Below are 27,100 nucleotides of genomic sequence, written 5' to 3'. Positions count from 1 at the left end.
AACTTACAAGACTCAGAAAACAGTTGGTCCCAGACTCCCAGTACCTGCTTCTTGTCCCTTAAGGTCTTCAGGTCCCAACAGTGAGGCTTTGGTTTCCTACTCTGTCCCACTAGTTTAAGACGTGCTGTCCTGATCGGACTGTCCTCTCTCCTCACGTGTCCTAGTCCCACAAATCTACAAAGTGTCTTTGTTTGGAAAAATGACAAAGTGGAAAGTTACCGGAAAGAGACAGAAACCAGCAGCCGCTCAGCGTCCAGCGTCTCAACTGTAAGAACAAACTGACATCCTGCTGCAGGACACACGCTTTTATTCTGAAAGGTACAAACTCAGTTTCTGATCAGCTCACACACACAGATGTGTTTGGACAAAACTCTAATGACGTCTGATAATGTCAGTGGAGATAAAAGACAGAAAAAGACTTGATGAGCAGTCAGCAAAATGTTGATCCTGTAATGATGGAAGTTTTATCTTTAAAGAACTGGAAGAGGAACAAGTTTACAAGGAATCATTTAGAACTGTTTCTACAAGAAACTGATTTAATCCATGAATCTGTCTGAAAGAGACAGACATGGACAGACTGAACCATCTGTTCAACACAGAGACTGTTTCTCTGACAGGACCAGACTCTCTACACTACTCTGGACACAGAGATACTGAGGAACCAGACATCCAGACTCCAAACCCAGCATACAGAGGTTCAGTGAAGGTGGTGTTGAACGTGTGGAGGTGGATCAGTTCTTCCGAGGAGACTCTGTAGAAGGACAGAGTCCCAGCAGGACAGTCCAGATACACTGCTACCCTGTTAGAGCCTGAGGACGAGGAGGAGATTGATGTTTCCATTTTATTGTACCTGACAAAGTATCCACGATCATTGCCAATCAAATTCCAGGACTGATTGTTTCCTCCAAACCAAAATTCTTTACTGTTTCCTTTTCTCCTGATTCCTCTGTAATTCACTGAAACATCAATCACTCTGCTCCAATCCACCTCCCAGTAACAGCGACCAGTCAGAACATTACTACACAGCAGATAAGCCAATTGGTCAAATCTGTCTGGATGATCAGGATACGACTGATCCTTCTTCAGGTGAGTCACCTTCCTGTTGTTGTCAGACAGTCGTAGTTTCCTGTTCACTGTGTTTGTGTCGATTGTGAGTTGACAGAAATCTGATGGAGACAACAAGACACAAACAGCTGCAGTTATTAATCCATCATCTATTCATTTCTTGACACTTTGATGATGTGAATGAGTGATGTGACAGTTTGAAGATGGTTGAATGTTGCTGCTTTGTTTCCATCAATCTCATTAAAAACACACTTACACTTCCTCAGACCTGGTCTCAGCCATCGTTCTCCACCAGGCTCCACCCTGAAAGGAGGAGGGGGGTCAGAGCAGCACATTCTCTGTCAGCATGCACACATGGACATTACATGGCTCTCAGACACACACTGTTTGATTCTTCTGTTCTAATGGAGGCTTGTATGTAGGGATGGACATTCAGCAAAGACTAAAGGAACTGGAGTCCGTATCAGTCCAGGATAAAGACTCCAATACACAGTCTATGTCCATGTTTGACTTTGAAGGACAAAGAGCTAAAAACCTGTTTATTATCACACTGATCAAAGTATGAATGTATGACAGATTATATGGACAAGAATACTTGGTCATATTCATTACTGAAAGACCCACTAAGCAGGATTTGGTCCTATGGTACAGTTGGTTTCACCTGCAGTTGCTGAGTGTGAACGACTTGTCGTAAATACCAGTTCTGCTCATGAACAGAGGAGCATCATGTGCATTTGTTACTGAAGCAGTAAAGAAAGATGCTGTCTGACATGTTCCAGTAATATTACAGGGTTTAATAGTTTCATTTAGTCCCACAGTGAAAAGTAACACTAACAGCAGCATAACAAGGTTTCTGGAACAATCTTACTAAGTGTTTTAGTTTGGGAATGAAACAGCACCAAACTGAACAGGCAGCACAACATAGCAAAGAATCTACTATGACGTCTGTGAGCTGATAGAAGAACATGAACATGAAGGTGTGAGGACAAGAGGAGCAGAAAGTGGAAAGGAAGTAGAGTTGGAAGGTGCAGAACTTCTCTTTTCCTCGGCATATTTGATGTATATATGTCCATTTGAAGTTGCATATGTAGTTGCCATGTCAGGCCTGATGTTTGATCTAGATTTTATTTCTTAACTGTTGGATCTAAAATCCAACCAGGGACAGGGGCTGAAAATGGGCCTATACACAAAGCATAGATTTCCTTAGATGTTACAGTGTTTAGTTGTATTGTCCCTAAAATAAATACATTAAAAAAAAAGTGTTAATTCTGTTGATGATTAAATCTCATAGACGTGCAGCACTTTAGGTTTCACTGATAAGTGTGAAACGAGCAACTGACGACAAGAGATTCTGGTGAATCTCACAGAGAAAAGAAGAAGAGGTTTAAGACAAAATTACAATTTACTAAATTAATTAAACATTAATTAAAACATCCATACTTGAGAGTTTTAACTCCAGCAGACAGCAGCTTCACTCCTGAGTCTCCTGGATGATTGTAGCTCAGGTCCAGTTCTCTCAGATGGGAGGGGTTGGAGCTCAGAGCTGAGGCCAGAGAAGCACAACCTTCCTCTGTGACCAGACAACCTGACAGTCTGCAGACACACAAAACAACACAGGAAACATCTGTGAACACTCTGTGTGTTTAAGTCCATTTCAGTCCAGGTTCTATGTATTTGAGTCAGATGTAGACATTCAACTGTAGAAATGTTCTCTACATAGTCCAACACAGCTTAGATTTATACCTGTGTAATTCTTATTCATCATCACTTTTACAGGTTGTTGAATCCTGACCTGAGAGTCTCCAGTTGACAGTGTGGACTCTTCAGTCCATCACAGAGTAAATTCACTCCTGAATCCTGCAGGTTGTTGTTACTCAGGTCCAGTTCTTTCAGACTAGAGGACTGAGAGCTGAGAACTGAGGACAGAGCTTCACAACTTCTCTCTGAAAGGTTACAGAGACTCAGCCTGGAGAGGAAACAATGAACAAGACAAAACTTTTGTATTATCTTTGTGTTTAAATGTAGTTTTCTAGAATCTTGTGTCAGGACTGTCTACAGTCATTGTTGGAAATTCAGCAGTTTAATACAATTAACAACTAATAGACAAAAATGTAAGTCATCAAAATAACAACACAAAATCAAATCATAGCTGAGTTTCTCTGTATTATCAGACTTATTGTTAATTTTCTCAACTCATTGAGGACAAACAGTAACTTGATCTGACCTGAGAGTCTCCAATTGACAGTGTGGACTCTTCAGTCCATCACAGAGTAATTTCACTCCTGAATCCTGCAGGTTGTTGTTACTCAGGTCCAGTTCTCTCAGACTAGAGGACTGAGAGCTGAGAACTGAGGACAGAGCTTCACAGCTTCTCTCTGAAAGGTTACAGAGACTCAGCCTGGAGAGGAAACAATGAACAAGATAAAACTTTTGTATTATAAAGACAAACAGGGAACAAAGATCTTTGTGTCCTCAACAACTCAGTTTTAGACCTAAATGTTAAATCTGGGCTGAATATACAAACACAAATATGCTCAGTTAAACTAAATAATCACCTCTGTATGTAAATGATCTACAGTGAGGTTTGTTTAAATGTGGTTTTCTAGAATCTTGTGTCAGGACTGTCTACAGTCATTGTTGGAAATACTGCAGTTTAATACAATTAACAACTAATAGACAAAAATGTAAGTCATCAAACTAACAACACAAAATCAAATCATAGCTGAGTTTCTCTGTATTATCAGACTTATTGTTAATTTTCTCAACTCATTGAGGACAAACAGTAACTTGATCTGACCTGAGAGTCTCCAGCTGACAGTGTGGACTCTTCAGTCCATCACAGAGTAATTTCACTCCTGAATCCTGCAGGTTGTTGTTACTCAGGTCCAGTTCTCTCAGACTAGAGGACTGAGAGCTGAGAACTGAGGACAGAGCTTCACAGCTTCTCTCTGTGAGGTTACAGAGACTCAGTCTGAAAGACAGTGATGTATAAAATGACAAGTTTAGTGATAACAAATAAGGAAATGCAGCGTAACACAAGGAAACAAGTAATAAATTATGTTATTTATCTTTTCTCTTGTTGAAGTTTACAGCAGCAATGTATTTATTGAATAAATTGACTCTTTATCTTTGTACTCACACAACTTTCTTGGAGACTTTGACCACTCCCATCACAAACAGAAGATCCTCCTCTGAAAATTGTGAAGAGAATTTCTTTGGGTCAAACACGTCCAATTCTTCACCTGATGACACTAACATGAAGAGCAGAGCTGACCACTGAGTACGAGACAGTTTCTCTGTGGAGAGACTTCCTGATCTCAGGTACTGTTGGATCTTCTCCACTAGAGAACAATCATTCAGTTCATTCAGACAGTGGAACAGGTTGATGCTTTTCTCTGCAGACAGATTCTCACTGATCTTCTTCTTGATGTACTGGACTGTTTTTTGATTGGTCTCTGAGCTACTTTCGGTCTGTGTCAGCAGACCCCCCAGGTGTTTGGTCTGTAATGAAAGACCAAGAAGGAAACGAAGAAACAAGTCCAGGTGTCCATTTTGACTCTGTAAGGCCATGTTCACAGCACTTTGGTAGAAATGTATTGATTTTTTTCCAAATAGTTTGGAGGATGTCAATTGATGATGAATGTCTAAATGAGTCTCTAGAAACTGAATTTTACGTTCATTATCTTCATATCTCTGCGAGGTTGATTCTTCATTTGACAGCAGATTGACTCCAGAGTTGATGAAAGTCAGATGGACATGAAGAGCAGCCAGAAACTCCTGGACACTCAGATGGACGAAGCAGAACACCTTGTCCTGGTACAGTCCTCTCTCCTCTATAAAGATCTGTGTGAACACTCCTGAGTACACTGAGGCTGCTCTGATATCGATGCCACACTCTGTCAGGTCTGATTCATAGAAGATCAGGTTTCCTTTCTGCAGCTGCTCAAAAGCCAGTTTTCCCAGAGACTCAATCATCTTCTTGTTCTCTGGACTCCAGTGTGGATCTGTCTCAGCTCCTTCATCATACTTGACGTTCTTCAGTTTTAGCTGAACCACCAGGAAGTGGATGTACATCTCAGTCAGGGTCTTGGGCAGCTCTCCTCCCTCTCTGGTTTTCAACACATCCTCCAGAACTGTAGCAGTGATCCAGCAGAAGACTGGTATGTGGCACATGATGTGGAGGCTTCGTGATGTCTTGATGTGGGAGATGATTCTGCTGGCCTGCTCCTCATCTCTGAACCTCTTCCTGAAGTACTCCTCCTTCTGTGGGTCAGTGAACCCTCTGACCTCTATCACCATGTCAACACACTCAGGAGGGATCTGATTGGCTGCTGCAGGTCGTGTGGTGATCCAGAGGTGAGCAGAGGGAAGCAGTTTCCCCCTGATGAGGTTTGTCAGCAGCACATCCACTGAGGTGGACTCTGTAACATCAGTCAGGATCTCATTGTTGTGGAAGTCCAGAGGAAGTCGACACTCATCCAGACCATCAAAGATGAAGACAACCTGGAACTCTTCAAACCTGCTGATTCCTTTGGTTTCAGGAAAGAAGTGATGAACAAGTTCCACCAAGCTGAACTTTTTCTCTTTCAGCACATTCAGCTCTCTGAAAGTCAATGGAAATGTGAACTGTATGTCCTGGTTGGCTTTGTCTTCAGCCCAGTCCAGAGTGAACTTCTGTGTTAAGACTGTTTTCCCAATACCAGCCACTCCCTTTGTCATCACTGTTCTGATTGGTCCATCTCTTCCAGGTGAGGCTTTAAAGATGTCTTCTTGTCTGATGGTTGTTTCTGGTCTGACTGGTTTCCTGGATGCTGTTTCAATCTGTCTGACCTCATGTTCATCATTGACCTCTCCAGTCCCTCCCTCTGTGATGTAGAGCTCTGTGTAGATCTGATACAGAAGAGTTGGGTTTCCTGCTTTAGCGATGCCCTCAAACACACACTGAAAATTCTCCTTCAAGTTAGTCTTGAGGTTCACCTGACACATGGCAGGAGATCCTGCAAAAACAAATAACCCTGTTAAATACACTGTCAAGAATATTATTTGATGTTCTATCATAAGACAACAAAGATAACCCAATAATCAAATGAGTTTCTTCCAAATTACCCACATGTGACTCGGGCCTTTAAGGAATGCAGCACAGTATGACACTATATTTATCAATGGGCATCTAACAAACTACAAGTAGCGGAGTGGGAGTTAATCATCTCTGAGTGTTGTCTCTGTGGGTCAGACCGCGGAAGAATGGCAGATTTGTCTGACTTGTCAAAGTTCTCCCAGGTGTTGCGATTCTTGCCGACCTACTGTAAACTCTGAAACTTGACTGATTGAAGCCCCCCCCCAACATTATAGTACTGCAGACTGACCACTAGGCCAAAGTTGCTGTCTTGAGGCTTGAACTTAACTGATTAATCCTACTCTTGTTATTTGTTCCTCATTTTGTGGGTTTTATTGGACTGGGACAACAACTTCCCTCCTACTGGCACTAAAGCAGGACTACGCAATTCTACATTTCCAAGATGGAAAATACAAACAATGTGCAAACAACATTGGATGGATTTGAATTTAAAAATAAAAACCTCTCCCATTTCTCTTCCATCAGATTAAATCTTTACAGAAATTCTCTTACTGATGTGCAGACAGTCAGCCAGCTCCTCCTGCTTCATTCTCCTCAGGAAGTTCACTGTGATCTTCAGAAATGACTCTCTGCTGCTCCTCCTCTGCTCTTCATCCTCACCATTCAACACTTCCTCATCCTCCCTCTGACTCTCTAAGCATTCTAGACTCTTCTGGATCTTCTTCAGCTCGTTCTTCACAAAAGTGACAATGTTGTCCTCCAGCAGCTGGAACAGAAAACTATATGAATGACACAATCCAAGTAAAACCATGGAGCCAAACATCAGATCCATGTTGGACAGACTGACAATCCACTGGTCTAAAAAGTGCAGCATGGACATTATTGTGGACACAACAGATGGAAAAGTAGTAGTTGTACATGTACAGACCATAAATATGGAGTCCAGGTGTGTTTGATGCTGCTGGACAGACTGACCACTGGGAACCTCTGAGCTCTGCTGGTCCACTCTGTGGAGGAACCAGGAAGAATGAGCTCACATTATGTCTGTCCACACAGAGACACAAGGTGTTTGTTACTTTACTGAATTAGATGATTTTCTCTTTATTAAAACTGCTTGTAATGTTGATCCCACTGTGAATCACCAGCTTTTAATTTACTGTGTTGGTTTTCCTGCTTGTCAGGTTGATCTGTTATTGTCTCCTATAAAACTGTGCAGCAAAGCAATTTCTGCAACAAACAACAAAGCCAAGACCATCTGAAGAGGAGGTTCTTAGTCCACTTGTACTTAAGTGGAGTTTATTGGCTTTAAAAAAAAATTGTGTGATCTTACATTTGTAATTGTAGCATGAATTTTAAAACACTATTAAATCCATGTACTGACTGCAGACTGTGAAAAAAGACCCAGAAAACAGCCAAACCATGCATTTAAGTAATTAAGATAAAGTAGAAAAAGCTGTTGCTCACTGTGGTTCCTGCCCCCAAGTGAACAGGGTCTTTAACCAATGAAAACCTGTCAACTTAGTCCAGATTGGATCATGGTAAAAACTGTTCTTATGTTAGAAAATGAAACTGGGCTGATATATGAATGTCCACATTCACAGACACCTCTGTCCTTCTAGCAGCATGAGTAAAAACACAGTGGTGTTTCTTCAGAGTTGAGGTCTACAGTTTGAAACTGGTTCTACTGAGCAGTTTTCATTTGAAAACATAAATGATAAGAAACTTTTAAACATCCTTGGATATCTTTCATTTAGATAACTTTTTTGTGTCTTGACAGGACACAAAAGGAACAGTCAGGATAATGAATCTAGAAAATTGGAAAATGTGGTCTCACAGACGGAGCTCCAGTCATTGGAGTTAACAGTGGTTTTTTAATCATTTATTCGCTCGGTTGTCAAACTGCTGAACTTTTATTGACAGAACAGCCAATGGAGACATGTTAAAATGATGGTATTGTCTATGTGAAGCTAGGACAGTTTCACAATATTAGATGGTCTGCCCAAAAACAGGAGACTCTGTAGAAAACATGGAGGCTTTTACCTGCCATTCAAATTCCAGTGGCCACTTATGAAGACAGGGACCTAAAACATACCCGCACAGAGTGTTTTCAGTGTTTTCTATAGCTGACACTACTGCTTGACAGTGAAGTTCAGAAAAGAGATGAGGACATGGACACAGCTGATGTAGTGAGAGGTTTAATTGATGAGTGTGAAAAGAGATATGAACCATGTGATCAGTTTTTACATTTTGATCCAACAACTTGACTCCATGAAATCCAGCAGCAAGCTTCAGAAACATGAGGAAAGCTCGTCTGTAGACGGGGAATCCACTTTAAGAAAAAAACAGCTTCATCTGGGTCTAACTTGGTCAACATAGTGAAGACAAACATCTACAAGGTTGCTCTGATGTCCCTTACATTGCCTTGAGCAGTGCTGCATGTGAGAGGGATTTTCACATCTTAATGTATTAAAAACCAAGTACAGATCCTGCCTGTCAGGTCCTCACCTTCTCATTCCTCATGGACATCAACTTGTCCACAATGACAGAGACATTTGATCCAAAACCAGCTGATGACTTATGGATGCAGTCCTCTCTTTGCATTTTTGTACAAAGTATTCACATTCTCCATATTGTGTAACCACTAGAAACACTGACTGTCCTCCACTGGTTGGAACTCAGCTACTGCAGTTGAATGTAACTATTGGGCTGAGCTGCCAGCTTAAGCACCAACCAACCCCAACCCCACCTCATCTGCCTCCCTGCCCCCTCCTAGAAAATCATGTTCCACCTAATACAGACTGAAGACTCAGTGTGTTTACATGCACTTAAAGTAACCAGGTCACAGTCCAATTTCTCATTTAGAGGATTTCTTAACTGTCACGTAAACGGGAAAGCTGGTTTCTGAAATCAGGGTAGGGGTTTAGAGAAACCTGGTTTCCCCCAGTAGATGCCTCCTGGAGAACATCTGCATGGCGAGAGATCATTAATGGGGCAACGCAGCCTTAGAAGTCTAAAAAAGTCACTTTCCACTGTGGATTTGTTTTCACACAGCTTTCACAAACCAGAACAGCAGGAATCTGATCTCTTCATTTCTCCCCCCGAGTGGTTAAAAAGAACCGTTCACCAACATGACATCATGAGCTGCAGCTTTTATTGGAAATCTGGATGTAGCCTGATCTTCACTGCAGGAAGTGAAAGGACAGCTCAGGACATTATCAGATATTTAGTGGGTAGATAGACTGGGAGAGTGTGGGGCAGGAACGAGCAGGCTGGGTGGAGCAGAGTGGTGCCTCATGTAGCATTAGCTTCATAGAAGCTGTTTATTGTAGCTTTAAACCAGAGGATCAATATAGAAAAAGCTCTAACAAAGTGTCTGAAAACAAACTGAGCTGATGTCTGATGATCAACACGTATCTGAGAACTTCCATCAGCTTCATCAATAAGAAATCACATCATTTTTTCTACATACTGTTTGTATTCAGCTGTAACCTGATGGAGATAAAATGCTGCTGGCAGCAGAAGATAAAATCCAACATGTAATAAACAAAGTCTTTATAAACCTCTGGTTGTAACCTCACAGTCTGACTCAATAATCATGATTGTTGTTATCTGCAGGTGAAACACTGTTCAGTTAAATGTGGGAGGAAATGTTTGCTCATTTAAAAACCTTCAACAACATTTAATGACAATGTTTTAACATGTAGTAAATTTAAGGAGAATTCAATCAAGTGAAGGTCATGCAGCCTGAGGTGCACACACTTATTTCTCAGCACTGAATTCTCTTATTTAATCTGAGTTTAGCAAATGTTTGTGCCAAATGTACAAAGTACAAATACTGTACACACAGCAACAGAAGGTCAAATCTTAATTAGACAGATTTAAACATTAACAGTCTGATGACTTTAGTAAATCAAATATCAACTGGGAGAATCTGAAACTGATGTTTTCCTCTGTTCATGTTGGAGCTACTGAAACACTCAGTCACTGAGCAGTGATGTGTTGAAGTGTCTCCACTGACTGCAGACAGAACAAACCTGACAGGAAGTTGAATTTGTCCTGTCATCAGTTTAAATCCTGGTGTTAACGTTGGTTCATCACAGCTGATCTGAGCTGATGTTTGACATTTGAAGCACAATCAGTGACGATCAGCGACTGAGAACAGGAGGCTGCTCCATTCATGATTTCTACACTGAGCTTTGCTAACAATGTGTCAGAACTCAGCAGGGAGTTGGTCTGATGTGAAACATCATTTCTCACATTCACAAACTATCATCTCCAATATATGACATCATCTCCAATATGATCAATAACTGTGATATTAATGATCCATCAGTGTCAGCGATCACAAAATGAGACATGATTCTTCACTGAGTGTCTCATGTGTCTGTTGAAGAAAAGCAGGTGAACTACACAGTAACACACTTACTGTTAAAGTCAGTTTCCACTGAACCCACATCCTGCAGTGGGTCCCAGCTGATCACAGTCCAGCTGTTATCACGGACATGTTTCTACCTCTGTGACGTCACTAACATCTCATTTTACCTTTTTCTATCAGAGGGTTGTTGTCTTTTAAAATCAATGCGACAATGATTTGAACGGTCGCTCTTCATGGACACACAGCTGGGTTCAGGTCCAGGTCCAGCAGAGTTTAGTCCCCCATAGATCCTGGTAAATAGAGGAGACCAACAGAGAGGGAAATTCACTTTTTAGTCTTCAGTCAAAGAAACTGGAAACTTTAAGAAGTAGATCCCTCTGCTCTCTCAATGTTCTGTTTGTCTAAAGGGAACAAGTTTTCTCCCTACATTTGTTGACTTTGTTCAGATCCACGTTATTAAATGATGGAAAGATTTTGCCATTTTGATGCTATTTAAATCTTTTTGTTTGTTCTAGTGGGCCACTCTAACAAAGCAATTTCCGCCAATTTATATTCTATTCTATACTTTACTCTATTCTATATGGCAGAAAGGTGGAGGCCCTCCACCTAGATGACATACTATGGGGTTACGTAGGGGAGACAAGCGAAGGCGAATAAGAAGGAAAATAGGCTTCAGAAGAGGGATAGGGAACAGATTGAGGCGAAGGGGCAGCCGGCTACCCCTACCTGCCATCACGCTGTCAAATGTCCGATCACTACAGAACAAAAGTGAGGAACTTTCTACACTCGTGAAGTAAGATCTGCACATCACAGTGAGGGAGATGGATTGTTGTAAACACTATGAATTAATGACTGTATCCTTCAGACCACATTATTTACCCAGACAGTTCTCTCAGATTACTGTGATTTTAGTGTACGAACCAGGGCCTGATTTGAATATGGCAGCCGAGCACATCGTGGACAGTTATAATAGAGCTGTCAATCAGACTGGAGATCAGCCTGAGTTCATACTGGGGCATTTTAATAAGTGTGACATCGCCCCACATCTGCCCAGTTTGGGACAATATGTCACTGCCCCCACCAGAAAAGAGAAAACACTGGACTTGTGCTTTGGCAGCATCCTTAATGCATTAAAATCAGGCCCCACCCCTTGGCCTTTCTAACCATAATCTTATTTTGTTACTGCCAAGATATAGATCTCAACTAAAACTGGTGAACCCATCATAAAACCCAATGTCTGGAATAAAGATGCAGTTGAAGCACTAAGGGGATGTTTTGAGCTGACAGACTGGGATTTGTTTTTTAATGACTGTGGTGATGACTCTAATAAACTGACTGAGGTACTGACCTCATATATTGTGTTCTGTGAAGGTATTGTTCCTCCTACCCAGCACATAACTATATATCCAAACAATATAAGGTGGATTACTAAGGACCTGAAAATGTGCTTGATTCAAAATAAAAAGACAAATTAAGGGTGAGGGAACTGGAGGGTTCAGGGTTCAGGAGGTGTCAGGATCTTGTTGCACTTCCTGTCCCTGGACTTTTATTTTGTGGCCCCTTCTCCTTACTTCCTGTCCCTGGTTATGTTTACCCAGCTTTACCCTCGTTGTCCCTCATTGTTTGCACCTGTCCCACCCTCTATTTAAGTTCAGTCTTCCCTTCACTCCCCTGCCAGATCCTTGTCGTTGTTAATGTGGTTACTGTCATTGTGGTTACTGTCTTCCTCGTTGTCATTATTATCCTCACCAACCCCACAGTAGACTCTGGACTTTTGGTAAAGCCTGAAACTTATGTTTCTTGAACTCTTGGGAGATCTGGACTCTAGCATCTTGGACTCCAGCATCTTGGACTTTGGTATCCTGGACTCTGTGTTTCCTGTGTGGTCTTGGTCGGAGGTTTTGCCTTTTGTTTAATTCAGTATTTTGGTCTAGTCCCTAGTTTTCTCCGCTTGTTTTATCCTGGTTTTTTCATGTATAGGTTTGCTCGTGTGCTCTTCAGTTTGCCAGTGCTTTATGTTGAGTTTTTGTGACTGCCTCCACTTAGTCCTTGTGTTTATGTGCTCCCCCAACTCTGTTACTTTGGTATTGTTCCCTTCCAGTGTGTTTAAGTTGTGCTCCGTTTTACTTTATTCATTATTACGTGTTATTCTTTGTTCAGTAGTTCATCCATTGATATTTCTTAGTCCCCTTAGCTTTACCCTTGTGTTTACCCGCTTTAGTGGTTTAACGGTTATCTGTGCCTTATTTATTCAGTAGCCTGTTAGTTCTTTCATTTCCAAGTCTAACTTGTCCCCTGAGCCTTAGCTGTGTTTATTCTGGTAATTCGGTTCCCCTCTTGTTTTCAAGTTAACTCCTTTCGTGTGCTGGTCCTGTTCATCACTTACATCTCTTTCAATAAAAGCCCCTTATTTTGCAAACCCTCGCTCTGTCTCTTCTCTTGGGTCCATCCCTTAACCAAGACCGTGACAGGAGGAGGCCAAGTTGGCTAAGGTTAATTTTAAGAACAGGTAATGTGAGGGAGGCATGGCAGGGCTTAAACATCATGATGGACAGAGCCACCAAAGCTGCAGTGGCTGACTGCCCAGATCCTGCCTCCTTCACAGAGCAGTTAAATAATCACTTCACAAGGTTCAATAGCCAAAGCAGACCTCATACTTGGGCCTCTGTAACCCCTAGCTCCTCCATCCAAGCCCTCACTATGAGCAAACAACTTGTCACATCCATCTTAGGCAAAGTTAACTCCAACAATGCTGCAGGATTGGAAGGGCTCAGAGGCAGAGTGCTTTAATAATGCTCCGCTCAGCTGGGTGGGGTTCTTACCAGGCTCTTTCAGCACCTTCTGGATTCCAGCTGTGTACCAAAACAGAGGAAGGAATCATAATAATTCCAATCCCTAAGAAGACAAGGACTTCTAAGTTAAGGACTAAGTTAAGGCTTTGACATTGGTGCTCTGCAAATGTATGGAAAGAGGGGTGACAGAGGGTGTGTCAGCAGCTGTCAAATATGCTGCAAGACAAACTGGACCCACTTCAGAGGATGCATGTCTCTCACTTCTATATACCGTTACCAAACAGCTGGATTCTGCACGTCCACAAACCAAAGTTTTATTTATGGACTTTTCCTCCACTTTTAACACTGTACAGATGGACAATCTATTGTCTCTCGAATCTTCATGCACATCACACACTGATTTTATGGATAGAGGACTTCTGACAGGACAGGCCCCAACATGTGCGTTTTCATGGTTTTAAATCCAGTACATTGGTTTAAAACAGAGGACGGCCTCAGGACTGTGTTTTGTCTCCTATGATCTTCTCTGTCTACACAAACAGCATCTGTTGCAACAGGAGAGGAATTAAACTTCTAAAGTATGCAGACGACATGGCCCTGGTGGCTCACGTGACTGACACCCATACTCTGTCTCTATACCAGCAGGAAGGCGACAGGATGGCTCAGATATTTCCTGAGAACTCATTGGAGCTGAATATTAAAAAAAACAAAAGAAATGTGTTTTGGGGTTAGAGGAAAAACTTCAGCGTTGCTAAACCAACCACTGAATATTTAGTCAGTTGGTGGAGCAAGTACAATCTTTTAAGTACCAAAGGTAGAGATTGACACGTGCTTGTCCTTCACACAACATATTGACTGTGTCCAAAAAAGCACAACAGCGCCTCCACCTGCTGAGGAAGATAAGGGTCATTCAAGTCAGCAAGGACATTTTAAGTTTGGTTTACAGATCACTCATCGAATCCATTCTCATTTTCAGTATTACAACTTAGAATAACTGTCTTACCATTAAACACAGAAACAAACTTTCCCACATGATTAATCAGACCAGCAGGATAACTGGATCACTACAGACTCCTCTATCTGAACTTTATAGCCGATCGGTGGAGAAGAAAGCCACCCAGATTATTAAGGACCCCTCGCATCCCCTACATAGTTCCTCCACACTGCTGCCATCAGAAAGATGTTACAAAGTCCCATTGGCCTGTAAAAACATCTACAAGAAATCATTCATCATTCATTCGGCTGAATGTACAGCCACAGCCTTTAAACCTCATTTGTCCTTTATGGAAAGGGAGTTAAAACATGATGTACTCTGCACCACGAGCTCTTGATTACTGAGAGTAAAACTAAACACTAAAAACAAACCATCATGTCTGAATCTCTCTCTCTGATTTATGCTGACTTAATAAAGTCAGCATAAATACAACATATTTAGTGGCCTTGAAACTTTATTTTTAGGCAAAGTTGCTGTTTTAATGCGTCTTGAATATTATACTGTATATATCTTCTACTCCAGTACCTTGTTGGTGTGCAATTACAGTACTACTGGTACAATATGTTATAGTAGGGACTAATGTAAGTATGAGTGGAAGCTGAGAGCCACCTAAAGACAATACACTGTATTCACACACCATCTAAAGACACTTTCAATGACATCATCTCTAGTTCTATGGTCAGAAGTAAGTAAGCGTTGCATATTTCAGCATCGTACACAAGCAAACCATATGTTAAAAAATCCAGAACAACAGGTGGAATCCATTGGTACTTTGGTTCCAGAGAGTGCCAGGTTAAGAGACCATGATCATCTGCCTCTTTTCCAGGTCAGAAGGAGTGAGGACTAGCTGACAAAGCTACCAGCAGAGTCTTGAGTTTGACTCATAAGCCTCCGTTTACCCCAATGTCTGTGACACTCTGGCAGGGGAAGAGCGTAGAATGGGCACGTAGGCTTGCAGATAGTTATACAGGCAGGGAGGGAAGGTTTTCTGCCCTTACAGATCTTGTTAGGAAGTATTTCGTCGTATTTCGTAGACTGACAAAGAAAAGACACTCTAGTCAAAATGTGAAGTCAACAGTTGGGTAACAGGTAGCAGATGGTTTGCTACACACCTGAACCATATTAATACACAACTGATTGGTGTTGATGACATTAGATCTATTTTGGTTTGGACACAAAGCAGCAGAACTCTGCAGTAAACTATTCTCCATTTTCTACCTTCTCACTGCTGATGAATTTGTCAGCCTGTCCTCTAACAAGGTGGCAGCCATTAGCTCACAGTTCTTCCCACTAGATGGAGAAAACTCCATTCATCAAACAGCACATCACATGATTTTCCACACAGACACATCCACTCTGCACTCAAACCATCCTTCCACCAGTCCTCTAGGTCCAATCCCCTCCACTCTCATACATCTAACTGCACCCACACTGACCTTTCTGACAGATTACATTTAAAAACTGATAATAGATTGTACAGGTACCTAATGAAGTATCAAACATGTCTTGGGAAGTGGAGGCTTAAAAACGAGCTAACAGAAATACCAGGGAGTTAAAAACCCCAACAATCACGTGCTCCAAAATGGGCTGCTGGACTTTTCTAAGAAAGTCATCACCACCTGTTCACCAATTCCCTTTGATAATCAGTTCATTAATTCCTGCCCAGCTTTTCTATCTGTCAGTAACACTTGTAGACGATGCCATGCCCACCTGTCCTGCAGTTACCCCCACCTTCCAATTCCCTTCACACACCAGCTCCCTATTTCCTCATCAGCCCAACAGCACTGAAGCTGCTCCACTTGCTAGTCAAGTACAGAAAGAGGCTCCTACAGGGCAATGATGCTGTAGGAGTGAACTGCCATGTTCTTTCCATGGTTTTCTCTTGTTTTTCTCCTTAGGGAGGTTTAGCCCAGTTATTTTAGTTTGTTTCATCTTAGGAATTAGCAGAACTTTCTTCAAGGAACAGATTCAGTGGTTTGCTGTTTTGGCCTTGGTTCACGCAGAGTAAAAGTGCTTCACTTCTGTATCATTGTCCCTTAGTTCCAGTAATAAATTATACACTTAATTGCAAGTTTGGAATCCAGACTTTTGGAGAGCATCAAGGGAAAGATTTACAACTTCCATGTAACTTAGCAACCCAGTAACACACTCACTGTTAAAGTCAGTTTCCACTGAACCCACATCCTGCAGTGGGTCCCAGCTGATTACAGTCCAGCTGTTATCAAGGACATGTTTCTATCTTTGTGAGGTCACTGACATCACATTTTACCTTTTTCCATCAGAGGATTGTTGTCTTTTAAAATTAATTCGCCAAATATTTGACCCATCACTCTTAAAGGAGACACAGCTGGGTTCAGGTCGAGAACGAGCAGAGTCTGGTCTCACACAGATCCTGGTAAATAGAGGAGACCAACAGAGAGGAAAATTCACTTTTTAGTCTTCAGTCAAAGAAACTGGTGGAAAATCTAGAAACTTTCAACAAGAACAAATCAATAAAAGTACATTTCTTCACTGAACGATTTCAGATTATTTTCTCTATAAAAACTGGACTAAAACTAAAACACTGATTAACACAAACAGCTCACCTCTTTGCAGCAGGGGGTCGTCTGTTAAAATTAATTTGACGATTATTTGAGACGTCACTCTTAAAGGAGACACAGCTGGGTTCTGGTTCAGGTCCAGCAGAGTCTGGTCCTCCATAGATCCTAGTAAATAGAGGAGACCAACAGAGAGGAAAATTCATTTTTTAGTCTTCAGTCAAAGAAACTGGTGGAAAATCTAGAAACTTTCAACAAGAACAAATAAATGAACTTTCTTTCCTCTAAATGATTTAGAGCATTTGTTTGTGTCTTTATTAAAATAAATAAATAAATACAAAATTGATATTATAGAAATATAATGAAGTCCAGGTAGCTTTGAATACATGAGCTCCTACATTAGAGCTTTGTGTTAACTACTGTGTTACTACTTGATTGGACACAAAGTTCAGCAACAACTCTGCACAATCAGTGGACTAAGTGTCTGTAGTTTTAATCAATTTATATTTTTAATTCATCAGCATTGGCTGATATCTGTGCCCAACCACCCATTAAAAAAAACATCTGTTAATTGTTACTGTGTGTGCATCAGCTCAGAACATGAAGAAAAAAACAACAAGAATTGTTCATCAGCACATGTTGAGAATAACATCAGCTCTTTCCCCTGATCTCTCATCCACCATCCACCACAGCAGCTTGTTGACTGATCATTAACTACTATGAACATGTTTAACTGAATCCTGAAAGGATTTGGCAGAAAAACCACTGTGTACATATTGACACTATGTAGAGTTAAGATCTAAATATGACCAGTTTGGATCAGGAAGGATCCCACATCCAAACACAGCTGAGCAACACAGAGCTTGTTTCAGCCTGAAATCCACACTGTCATCTTCACATCTTTTCTGTCCTATCACATGTTGGATGACACTTTTCTACTGAACTATGAATAGTTTTAAAGTGGAGTCTTGCTGCTGCTCTTCAGGAGGAGTTTGTTCCTTACATGTTTTGTATTGCTGCAGAAATTATAAAGGGATTGAAGATGACTTACCCTCCTGGTCCAACGGTGTCCAACGGTGGATCCATGAACTGATGACTCTTCAGTGGGTCTCCGATGACTCACATCAGGGTTCAAAGTCAAATTCAGAAGAAACTGGGCACCACATAGACACGGGTACAAAGAGAACACCAGCAAAGAAAGAGAGAGAGATTTTTTTATTTTAGTCACTGAAGTTAGAAAATCATTGAGACTGAGTTACTGATCCCTCTTTAGACCATTCACAGTGGTCCTGCTGCCAGTCTTTACCAGATGCTGCCATTACTACTGTCTACTACTATTTGTTCATATCAAATCTTGAATTGGATGCGGTGGGGGATGGGGAGCCAGTGGTGGTCATGCAGAATAGGTGATGTGAGACAGAGACAATGCATCCACACGATGGACAATATCTTCCTTGGTCATCGACAGCATCTGTTTATTTCTAATGGAAATGCAGTGTAAATCCATGCACTGATAGAAAGGATTAAAACTAATCTGATCTACTGGCGTCATTAATCCTCCTCTTCATCATTTCTCCTTCTTCTCTTCTTCAGATCAGTGGGAGCTGAATGCAGTCAGAGGAAGCTGCCTTCAGCTGCTCCACTTCTACCATCAGTCACTAGATGGAGGCAGGAAGCTAAACTCCTCATGATGTGTGTGCTGGTGACACATTTACTGTAAATAAGGTTTTAGTTACAGAACTATAATTGCAACTGGGAGAAACTAACCAACTGAACTTACTACTTATTACTGATTATTAATAGCAGTGTTCATATCATCAACTACAGCTACTGTTCAATAAAAAATATTTGTTCACAGCCTAATTTGTCAATGAAAACACGACTTAATAAGTAACTGTACATTATTTAATGACTGTTTTAATGTAATGTCTTGTTTAGTGCACGATAGAATAACACAATGTGGCTCCTGGTTACTAAAACAGTGATATCCCCTCCCTCCCAAAGTGACCTCCCACTTTACTGTTAATAGGAAACATCTCACATTCATTAAGGTTCTGTTTCTGTCAGCTATATTATCTAATTACTCCATTGGTATTAATACAAAGCAGCAACAAAACAGCTAAGAGAAACTATGAGAAGATGCAGTCAACATGCTACATTTATAAAAACGGAACATCAGAAGCTGTGGATGTAAATATAACATTAATGTTACTTTCACTTGGACATGTTTCATGCTGCCATTAGAATAAGTTTGAGATTATATCAAAGGTTTATAATCTAAATATATTTGTTCTTTAATGAAATATCACTGTTTTCCCATCTTAATTTGTAACACATAAATGAAGAATATATTAAAAAAATTGAAGGATTCAAACCTCCTACGATAGACGATATAAAATTAGAAATGTTAATTCCTTATTACCATTCTGGTTTGGGTAATAAATAAATAAAAACACTGGAGGTCAAGCAAAAACAATTACTTTATAATAGAAGAACTAAGAACAAACAAAACAAACTAATAAAAAGATAAAATTCACATAATGAAATGTATCAAATAAAACTATTAGAAACTCAGAAGTTGGTGCAAACTGCAATTTGAAATCCACAGCATATTGAAACAAACTGCTTATTTTCTCATCATGAAAAATAACTTATTTGCACTTATTTTTTCTGGATACATAAATCTATAAAAATTCTCCCATATGGGACCCATTTATTAATATTCTCATACAGACTCGCAAATGTTCTCCTTGTCTCCAGTTCCTGATTCCGTTTACACCTAATGAAAGTGAAGATTTTTCTTTGGTGACTAAATTCTTTAAAACTTTGTTTGAAACCTGTGAGGTCAACATGGGCTGTGTTTGAGGTTCTTTAACCATTCTGGGTCCCAGTCAGATGTTCTATGTTTGCTTCTATCTGCTGGTTTATCTGCAGCTTGCGTTTAATCTATAGCCTGTATAACTTTGTCATATTACAAATCTCACTTTTATTTGATTCATTACAAGACAGATTGTTAACGTTAAATGTTGATCTTCTGTTAAACTACTATAACGACACATTTTAACATGTAATGTATTAAAAGTCAAAGACGAGACAAATACAGTTACATTGTGGATTTATGAGAAAATATGTTTTTCAGCTGTTTTCCAGCTGGTCTGGTGACACAGGAGGAGGGCAGCTCCTGTTAAAGGACACCGGCGGCCTGGTAGCTCAGTGGGTTTGAAAAGTTCTCACCAGCTGGACTGGCTTCTCTGGCAGCAGCACATGTACTAGGTCCTCGGCCTCCAAACCCTCTTGAACATTTTTGTGCATTTTTTGTGGATTATTGATACATAAATTATTGAATTGTTGGGCCTAGTGCTATAGCTGCTGTATTCTCTGTATATCTTGTAAATAGCACTAGTCAACACTATTGGTGGAGAAACGGAAGCTTTCTGAAGCTCTGAATCAATATTAGGACATTGTGTTGAAAATGGTTTAGTGTTTCGAAGCATTTGAGTTAAATATGGCGACATCTGCTGCCAAATCATTGATATCACAAGTGAATGAGCAAAATAAATGATGAAACTTTTGATTTGAATTTAGGTTGATTTTATGCTGCCATTATTGTGATTTTGTTCAACAGTGGTGATTATATAATTAAATGCAAATTTGGAATCCAGACTTTTGGAGAACATGAACAGCTTTGTTTTGTTCTTTCTTGTTACACTCCTACCCTCCTAGATTCCATTCAAAGATTCAAAGATTCAAAGATTCAAAGTGTTTATTGTCATATGCACAGATAGAACGCATGTTTCCCTGTACAATGAAATTCTGACTTTGCCCTCCACTCTGAATGTCACACAGTAAGCAAGATGAGAATTTACAAAAAATAGAAATAAAATAAAACACAAATAAAATAAAAAAGTAATAAAATAAGAGCAAACAAATAAGAGCAATAAGGTGAGGTAGTGCAGTTCTCAGTGCGGTAGTGCAATTCAAAAACAATTTGTGTGATTCGTGAGCAGTTGTGTCCATGTATCAGTTGTGTCCGTGTAACAGTTATGTTATGTTATGTTATGTTATGTTATGTTATGTTATGTTATGTTATGTTATGTTATGTTATGTTATGTTATGTTCATGGTTGCAAACTCCTGTCAGCTGTTTAGGAGTCTGATGGCAGAGGGGAAGAAAGAGTTCTTCAGTCTCGAGGTTCTGCATTTCACACTTCTGTACCTCCGCCCTGAGGGTAGAAGTGTGAACAGTCCGTGCTGGGGGTGAGAGGGGTCTTTGAGGGTGGAAGCAGCTCTCCTGTGGACTCTGCGGTGGTAGATGCTCTGCAGAGAGGGCAGTGGAGTCCTGGTGATCTTCTGCACAGTCTTCACTCTCTGCAGGCGTTTGGTCCATGACAGTAGTGCTGCTGTACCACACAGTGATGCAGTTGGTCAGGACACTCTCAATAACGCAGCTGTAGAAGTTGCTGAGGATCTTGGGCGACATGCCAAACTTCCTCAGAAAATACAGCCGCTGTTGGGCCTTCTTGACCAGCTGTGTGACGTGAGGTGTCCAAGTGAAGTCCTCACTGATGTGGACACCCAGGTATTTAAAGCTGCTCACCCTGTCCACTTCAAGCTCCCGGATGAACAGTGGCTGATGCGTTCTCCTCTCCTTTCTCATGTCCATTATCATCTCCTTCGTCTTGTCCGTGTTGAGGGTGAGGTTGTTGTCTCTGCACCATGACACCAGACTGGCCACCTCCCTCCTGTAGGCTGCCTCGTCACCGCCAATCACTGCGGTGTCATCCGCGAACTTCAGGATGATGTTGTCCTTGTGGGAGGCGACACAGTCATAGGTGAACAGGATGTAGAGGATGGGGCTGAGTACACAACCCTGCGGAGTGCCAATGTTTGTGATGAGTCTGGCTGAAGTCCTGTTACCAATCCTGACAGACTGAGGTCTGCCAGTCAGGAAGTCTAGGAGCCATTCACAGAGGGTGGGGTGCAGACCAAGTGTGGACAGTTTGTGGGTGAGTTTGTGGGTGATGACCGTGTTGAAGGCGGAGCTGTAGTCTATGAAAAGTATCCTAAGGTATGAGTCCTTATTTTCCAGATGAGAGAGGGAGTAGTGGATGGCAGCAGCAATGGCATCCGAGGTGGACCTGTTGGGCCGGTAGGCATACTGCAGGTGGTCGATAGTGTCTGGTATGCTGCTCTGAATGTCTCTCGAAACACTTCATAATGATTGGAGTGAGTGCCACTGGCCTGTAGTCATTCAGGCAGGTGGGTGGGCTCTTCTTAGGCAGGGGGACGATGGTCGTGGTCTTGAAGCACAAAGGAACAGTGCACTGGCTGAGGGAGAGGTTAAAGATGGAGGTGAGAACGTCAGCCAGCTCGTTGGCACATGCTCTGAGGGCCTGCCCAGGAATGTTGTCAGGACCTGCTGCTTCCTCAGAGCTTTGTGTACCTGGGTCGTTGAGACAGTGGGTGGAGGGGAGGGGGGTTGAGTGGTCCGGGTGTGTGTGGGCCCCCTCTCTGCAGTGTAGCTGGGGGCCTCAAAGCGGGTGTAGAATGTGTTGAGGTCGTCTGGCAGGCTGTCTGTTGAGGTGGTGATGTTGGTGGTGGTGGTCCTGTAGTCTGTGATGTGCTGCAGGCCTTGCCACATCCGCCCTGAGTCAGTAGTAGAGTAGAAGCTGTCCAGCTTCTCTCTGTACTGCCTCTTGGCCGCTGTGATGGCTTTTCTCAGTCTGTACTTCGCAGCTTTGTACTCGGTCTCATTGCCTGATCTAAATGCAAGAGAGCGCGTACGCAGCATTTGACGTACCTGACTGTTTATCCAGGGCTTCTGGTTTGGAAACTTCCTGATTTGTATGGTGGGCACGATGTTATCAACACAAGTGCTGATGTACCCAGTCACATACTCAGCATAATCCTGTACACTGATGGAAGAGTCCTCCAGAGTGGCTGCAGCTTTAAACACATCCCAGTCTGTCAGAGCAAAACAGTCCTGCAAGGTGGTCTCAGTCTCTGGGGTCTAGAGTTTAACCTGTTTGGTGCCAGGGTGTGTTTGTTTCAGTCTTTGTCTGTAAGCAGGGTACAGGAACAAAGAGATGTGGTCTGAGTGTCCAAAGTGGGGGTGGGGTGCAGCCCTGTATGCACCACGTATGTTGAATCAGAATCAGAATCAGAAAGAACTTTATTGCCAGGCATGTTTACACATACTAGGAATTAGTTTTGATGACAAAGCTTCACAGTGCAACAGAATGACAGTGACAATACAAGAACAAATAATAAGAATAAAGGAATAATATACAATATAAAGATAAATGCAAAAAGCTAAACAAAATATAAAATTGACAAAATGTTAACTCAGTAGTAATGTGTGCAACTTGAAAAGTAAATGAGTATGAATTTTAATTAGCTTATGTGCAATAGTGTTATGTGTTCTGTGATGGTCAAGTGTTCATGAGGGTGATTGCCTGAGGGAAGAAACTGTTCCTGTGTCTGGTCGTTCTGGTACTCAGGGCTCTGTAGCGTCGACCAGAAGGCAACAGTTCAAACAGGGAGTGTGCTGGATGTGAGGGGTCCAGAGTGATCTTCTTTGCCTTTTTCCTCACTCTGGATAAGTACAGTTCTTGGAGACTGGGGAGGGCTATACCAATGATTCGTTCAGCAGTCCGGACTACTCTCCGTAGTCTTCTGAGATCAGACTGGGTAGCTGAGCTGAACCAAACAGATATAGCAGTGCAGAGGATGGATTCTATGATTACAGAGTAAAACTGTTTCAGCAGCTCCTGTGGGAGGTTGAACTTCTTCAGCTGGCAAAGAAAGTACAACCTCTGCTGGGCCTTTTTCACAATGGAGTCAATGTGTATGTCCCACTTCAGGTCCTGGGAGATTGTGGTGCCCAGAAATCTGAATGACTCCACTGCAGTCACAGTGCTGTCCATGATGGTGAGTGGGGGGAGAGCAGGGGGGGTTCTCCTGAAGTCTACGATCATCTCCACTGTCTTGAGCGTGTTGAGCTCCAGGTTGTTAAGGCCGCACCAGACGGCCAGCTGTTCCACCTCCAGTCTGTAAGCCGACTCGTCACCGTCCTGGATGAGGCCTATCAGTGTGGTGTCGTCCGCAAACTTCAGGAGCTTGACAGAGGGGTGTTTAGAGGTGCAGTCGTTGGTGTACAGGGAGAAGAGCAGTGGGGAGAGAACACAGCCCTGAGGGGCACCGGTGCTGATGGTGCGAGTACTGGATGAGAGTTTACCCAGCCTCACTAGCTGCTGTCTGTCTGTCAGGAAGCTGGTGATCCACTGGCAGACAGAGGAGGGCACGGAGAGCTGAGTAAGTTTGAGCTGGAGAAGTGATGGGATAATGGTGTTAAAAGCAGAGCTGAAGTCCACAAACAGGATCCTCACATAAGTCCCTGGTCTGTCCAGATGCTGTAGAACATAATGCAGTCCCATGTTCACCGCATCGTTCACAGACCGGTTTGTTCGGTAAGCAAACTGCAAGGGGTCCAGTAAGGGTCCAGTGATGTCCTTCAGATAAGCCAAAACCAGTCTTTCAAATGACTTCATGACCACAGACGTCAGAGCCACGGGTCTGTAGTCACTAAATCCAGTGATTTTGGGTTTCTTTGGGGCCGGAAAAATGGTGGAGCGTTTAAAGCAAGCTGGGACTTCACACAGCTCCATTGATGTTGCTGTAAACATGGTCCAGAGTGTTCTTATCACGGGGGGGAATGTCCACATGCTGCTGGTATTTGGGGAATACAGTCCGTAAACTACACTGGTTGAAGTCACCAGCAGCAATAAAAACAGCGTCAGGATGAGCCGTTTCTAACGCGCTGATGACATCATGGAGTTTGCTGAGTGCTGCCGTGGAGTTAGCTCGCGGGGGGATGTAAACAGCGGCCAAAAACACAGCAGTAAATTCCCTCGGTAGATAATAAGGAGGCACTTCAGCAGTAGAAACTCCACATCTGGCGAACAGTGTTCATCCACCATCTGTATATCTCCACACCACGAGTTGTTGACAAACACACACCCACCTCCCCCTTTAGCCTTATCGGACGCGACCGTTCAGCTACAGACTCACTCGGTGAACAGAGTGAGTCTGTAGCTGAATGGCGTCCTCTGGGACTTTGTCTGAGAGCCAGGTCTCTGTAAAAATCAGTGCGCAATGTTACCTACAGTGATGCCTGTAATTCCAATCTTAAAATGTTAAAAAACCCTTGAACACAGCACGTGGGATTTTACTCTTTGATGTTCCGACACAGAACAATGACGCACAGTAACACACATGTGGCCAAGGGGTATTGGGGGTGGGCTGTATTCACAGTGAAGTGCAGTAGGACTGTATATAAATAGTAATTTAGAGACCTGAGTATTTTCTACTATCACGCTTTATTAAGGGCTTTTGAAAGTCACTGCAGGTTTTATTTGTACCACAACAGTTACATTTATAAACTGAGGAACAAATCTGCAGCTTTGTCTAAAGATAAAGTTCAGCAACAAAGCAGCAGTGAATACTGACAGGATTGTGTAAATAAAAAGTAAAATATTTCCATCTAAAATGTACTGGAGTTAAAGTTTAAAGTAGCAGAACACGGGAATATCCAAGTAAAGTAACATCAAATGTGAACTAACGTGGCCCAACGTATTGGATTAAACCTACTTAGTTACTTCCCACAGCGGAAGTTACAACAGCTGATGAATGTGTCTAAAAACCACAGAAAGCTTCTAAATCAATTAACAGACACATAGGTTATTAAAACTTTATTTTGCGTCAAGCTTTAAAAAACATGAACTACAATAAACATTTAAGTAAAGTTGTATTTGAATAAAGCCTCTCGGTAGCAGTAATAACTAAACCACAGAGAAGAGAAGTCCTGCGGCCATGTCCGTGACGCAGTGTCCTCAACTTTCCGAATATATTACTTATTTACATTTAGAAATACATAATTAACTAATGACTCTGTCTTCACCCACTGACCATCAGCTGACTACACTTCTGCTGATTTTACTGACTTTTCCCACTTTTACTACGTTCTACTTTTACTGATATTAACCCAACATCGCGGATGTTTGTCTGCTTCGCTCGCAGTTCACAGTTGAAGCTGTGAGTCTGAAAACGTGAACAATTCAACAGCAGATTTCTACAGTTTCTACTGTAACTAAACCAACAACGACTAATGTTCACGAGTGAAACAGTAAAGTCCGTTTTTTTTACCTTCAGACGGACGTTTGGATGAAGAAAACACTCTGCGTCACTTCGGTAAAAGTGAAACTAAACATTGACACGAACAAACTGGGCGTGTGTTTGTGGGGAGGAGGAAAAGACTATGTCCGTATTATTCCACTGCTGGGAGGTAACTAAGTACATTTATTCAGTGAAGAAGTTAACATCAGATATTTTGTAAATTGATTAATCACTTCAGTTTTCAAGTGGATGTGCAAATCTCTTTAATATTAGTGTAAATTCAAATTAGTTAGACAGAAGGAGACATTTGAACACATCACTGTAGATTCTGACAAACTCGATCAACGTTTAATTGTTTTCTATCATTTTGTGAATGAAATTATTAAATGTATTATACCCGGGGGTTATTAGCATTAGCATTAGTGTTGCTGGTGAATTTTAATTGACATCTTCTGCTCCTGGGTGTTTGGTGTGTGGGTGGGCGTGTCCGAGCGATGGGCCACAGGATTGGACTAAACACTTCTCGTCTTCCGGATGACAGCAGTCTCGCTCGCTCTTGCTCCGCCCACTTCCAGCCAACCATATTAGGATGATTAAATAGCCAGCAACTGCGTGTCATGAAGCTGTTTCTATTATTATGTCCACCTAATTAAGTACATGATGAAGGAGGATTTACTGCAGGATTGTTGGATTAGACTGACTTAATCTGAGCCTAATAAATGTACAACTGAGTGGGAATTTATTCATCATGTCTACAACAGCAAAGTCCTCACATAGACTGAGTGATGTCTCCTTAATCAAATGGAAACTGTGTGAAGTGTAAGAAGAATGGACATGAAATCAGTCCCTATGACTGATTCCCGTCCTCTGTCTGCTGATGGGGACTCTCTGCTCACAGCTACAGGTGATACAGGGTCCTGTCTGTGACTGTCTCAGGGTCCATCAGAACCTGTGGTACATCCATCTTTTTATGACTTCCAGCTTTAGGTGGATGGGAAACTGCCAGCACAGCGCTTTTCTTTACGTTTCTGATCGTTTAACGAGTGTTTGCCTCATTTCCTCTTGTAAATCGCTAATTTGCGGAGCG

The 27,100-nt window shown here is 41.8% G+C and overlaps 1 protein-coding gene across 4 annotated transcripts; it reads right to left on the bottom strand.

The window, feature by feature from the left end:
* Positions 1-290: 290 nt before the first annotated feature.
* Positions 291-27,100, bottom strand: LOC137125470 (NACHT, LRR and PYD domains-containing protein 3-like). Of its 4 annotated transcripts, XM_067500973.1 has the most exons (14): positions 26,044-26,731; positions 17,892-17,993; positions 16,889-17,008; positions 16,573-16,695; positions 10,685-10,807; positions 7,071-7,149; positions 6,695-6,908; positions 4,205-6,062; positions 3,863-4,036; positions 3,290-3,463; positions 2,858-3,031; positions 2,506-2,658; positions 1,322-1,368; positions 291-1,166 (listed from the first exon to the last, which is right to left on the bottom strand). In XM_067500973.1, the coding sequence occupies exons 2-14, from the start codon at positions 17,924-17,926 to the stop codon at positions 634-636; spliced, it is 3,807 nt and encodes a 1,268-aa protein (XP_067357074.1). In that variant the 5' UTR covers positions 17,927-17,993; positions 26,044-26,731; the 3' UTR covers positions 291-633. The 4 variants fall into 4 exon arrangements, with proteins under 4 accessions (XP_067357074.1, XP_067357075.1, XP_067357076.1 ...); XM_067500974.1 differs by lacking the exon at positions 10,685-10,807 and having other exon boundaries at positions 26,044-26,736; XM_067500976.1 differs by lacking the exons at positions 291-1,166; positions 1,322-1,368 and having other exon boundaries at positions 2,531-2,658; positions 2,809-3,031; positions 26,044-27,100.

The sequence above is a fragment of the Channa argus genome, chromosome 4 (genome assembly GCF_033026475.1).
Source record: "Channa argus isolate prfri chromosome 4, Channa argus male v1.0, whole genome shotgun sequence".
NCBI lineage: Eukaryota > Metazoa > Chordata > Actinopteri > Anabantiformes > Channidae > Channa > Channa argus.
Note: the sequence above shows the minus strand (reverse complement) of the source record. Positions and strands in the feature narration are given on the sequence as shown.

Excerpts from the sequence above, each read along its gene's own strand:
- LOC137125470 (XM_067500973.1), bottom strand. The coding sequence starts at position 17,926 with ATGGATCCACCGTTGGACACCGTTGGACCAGGAGG. Across the intron at positions 6,909-7,070 it reads ACCTGGACTCCATATTTATG|CTGCTGGAGGACAACATTGT; the intron begins GTCTGTACATGT and ends TTTCTGTTCCAG. Across the intron at positions 1,167-1,321 it reads GAGACCAGGTCTGAGGAAGT|ATTTCTGTCAACTCACAATC; the intron begins GTAAGTGTGTTT and ends TGTCTCCATCAG.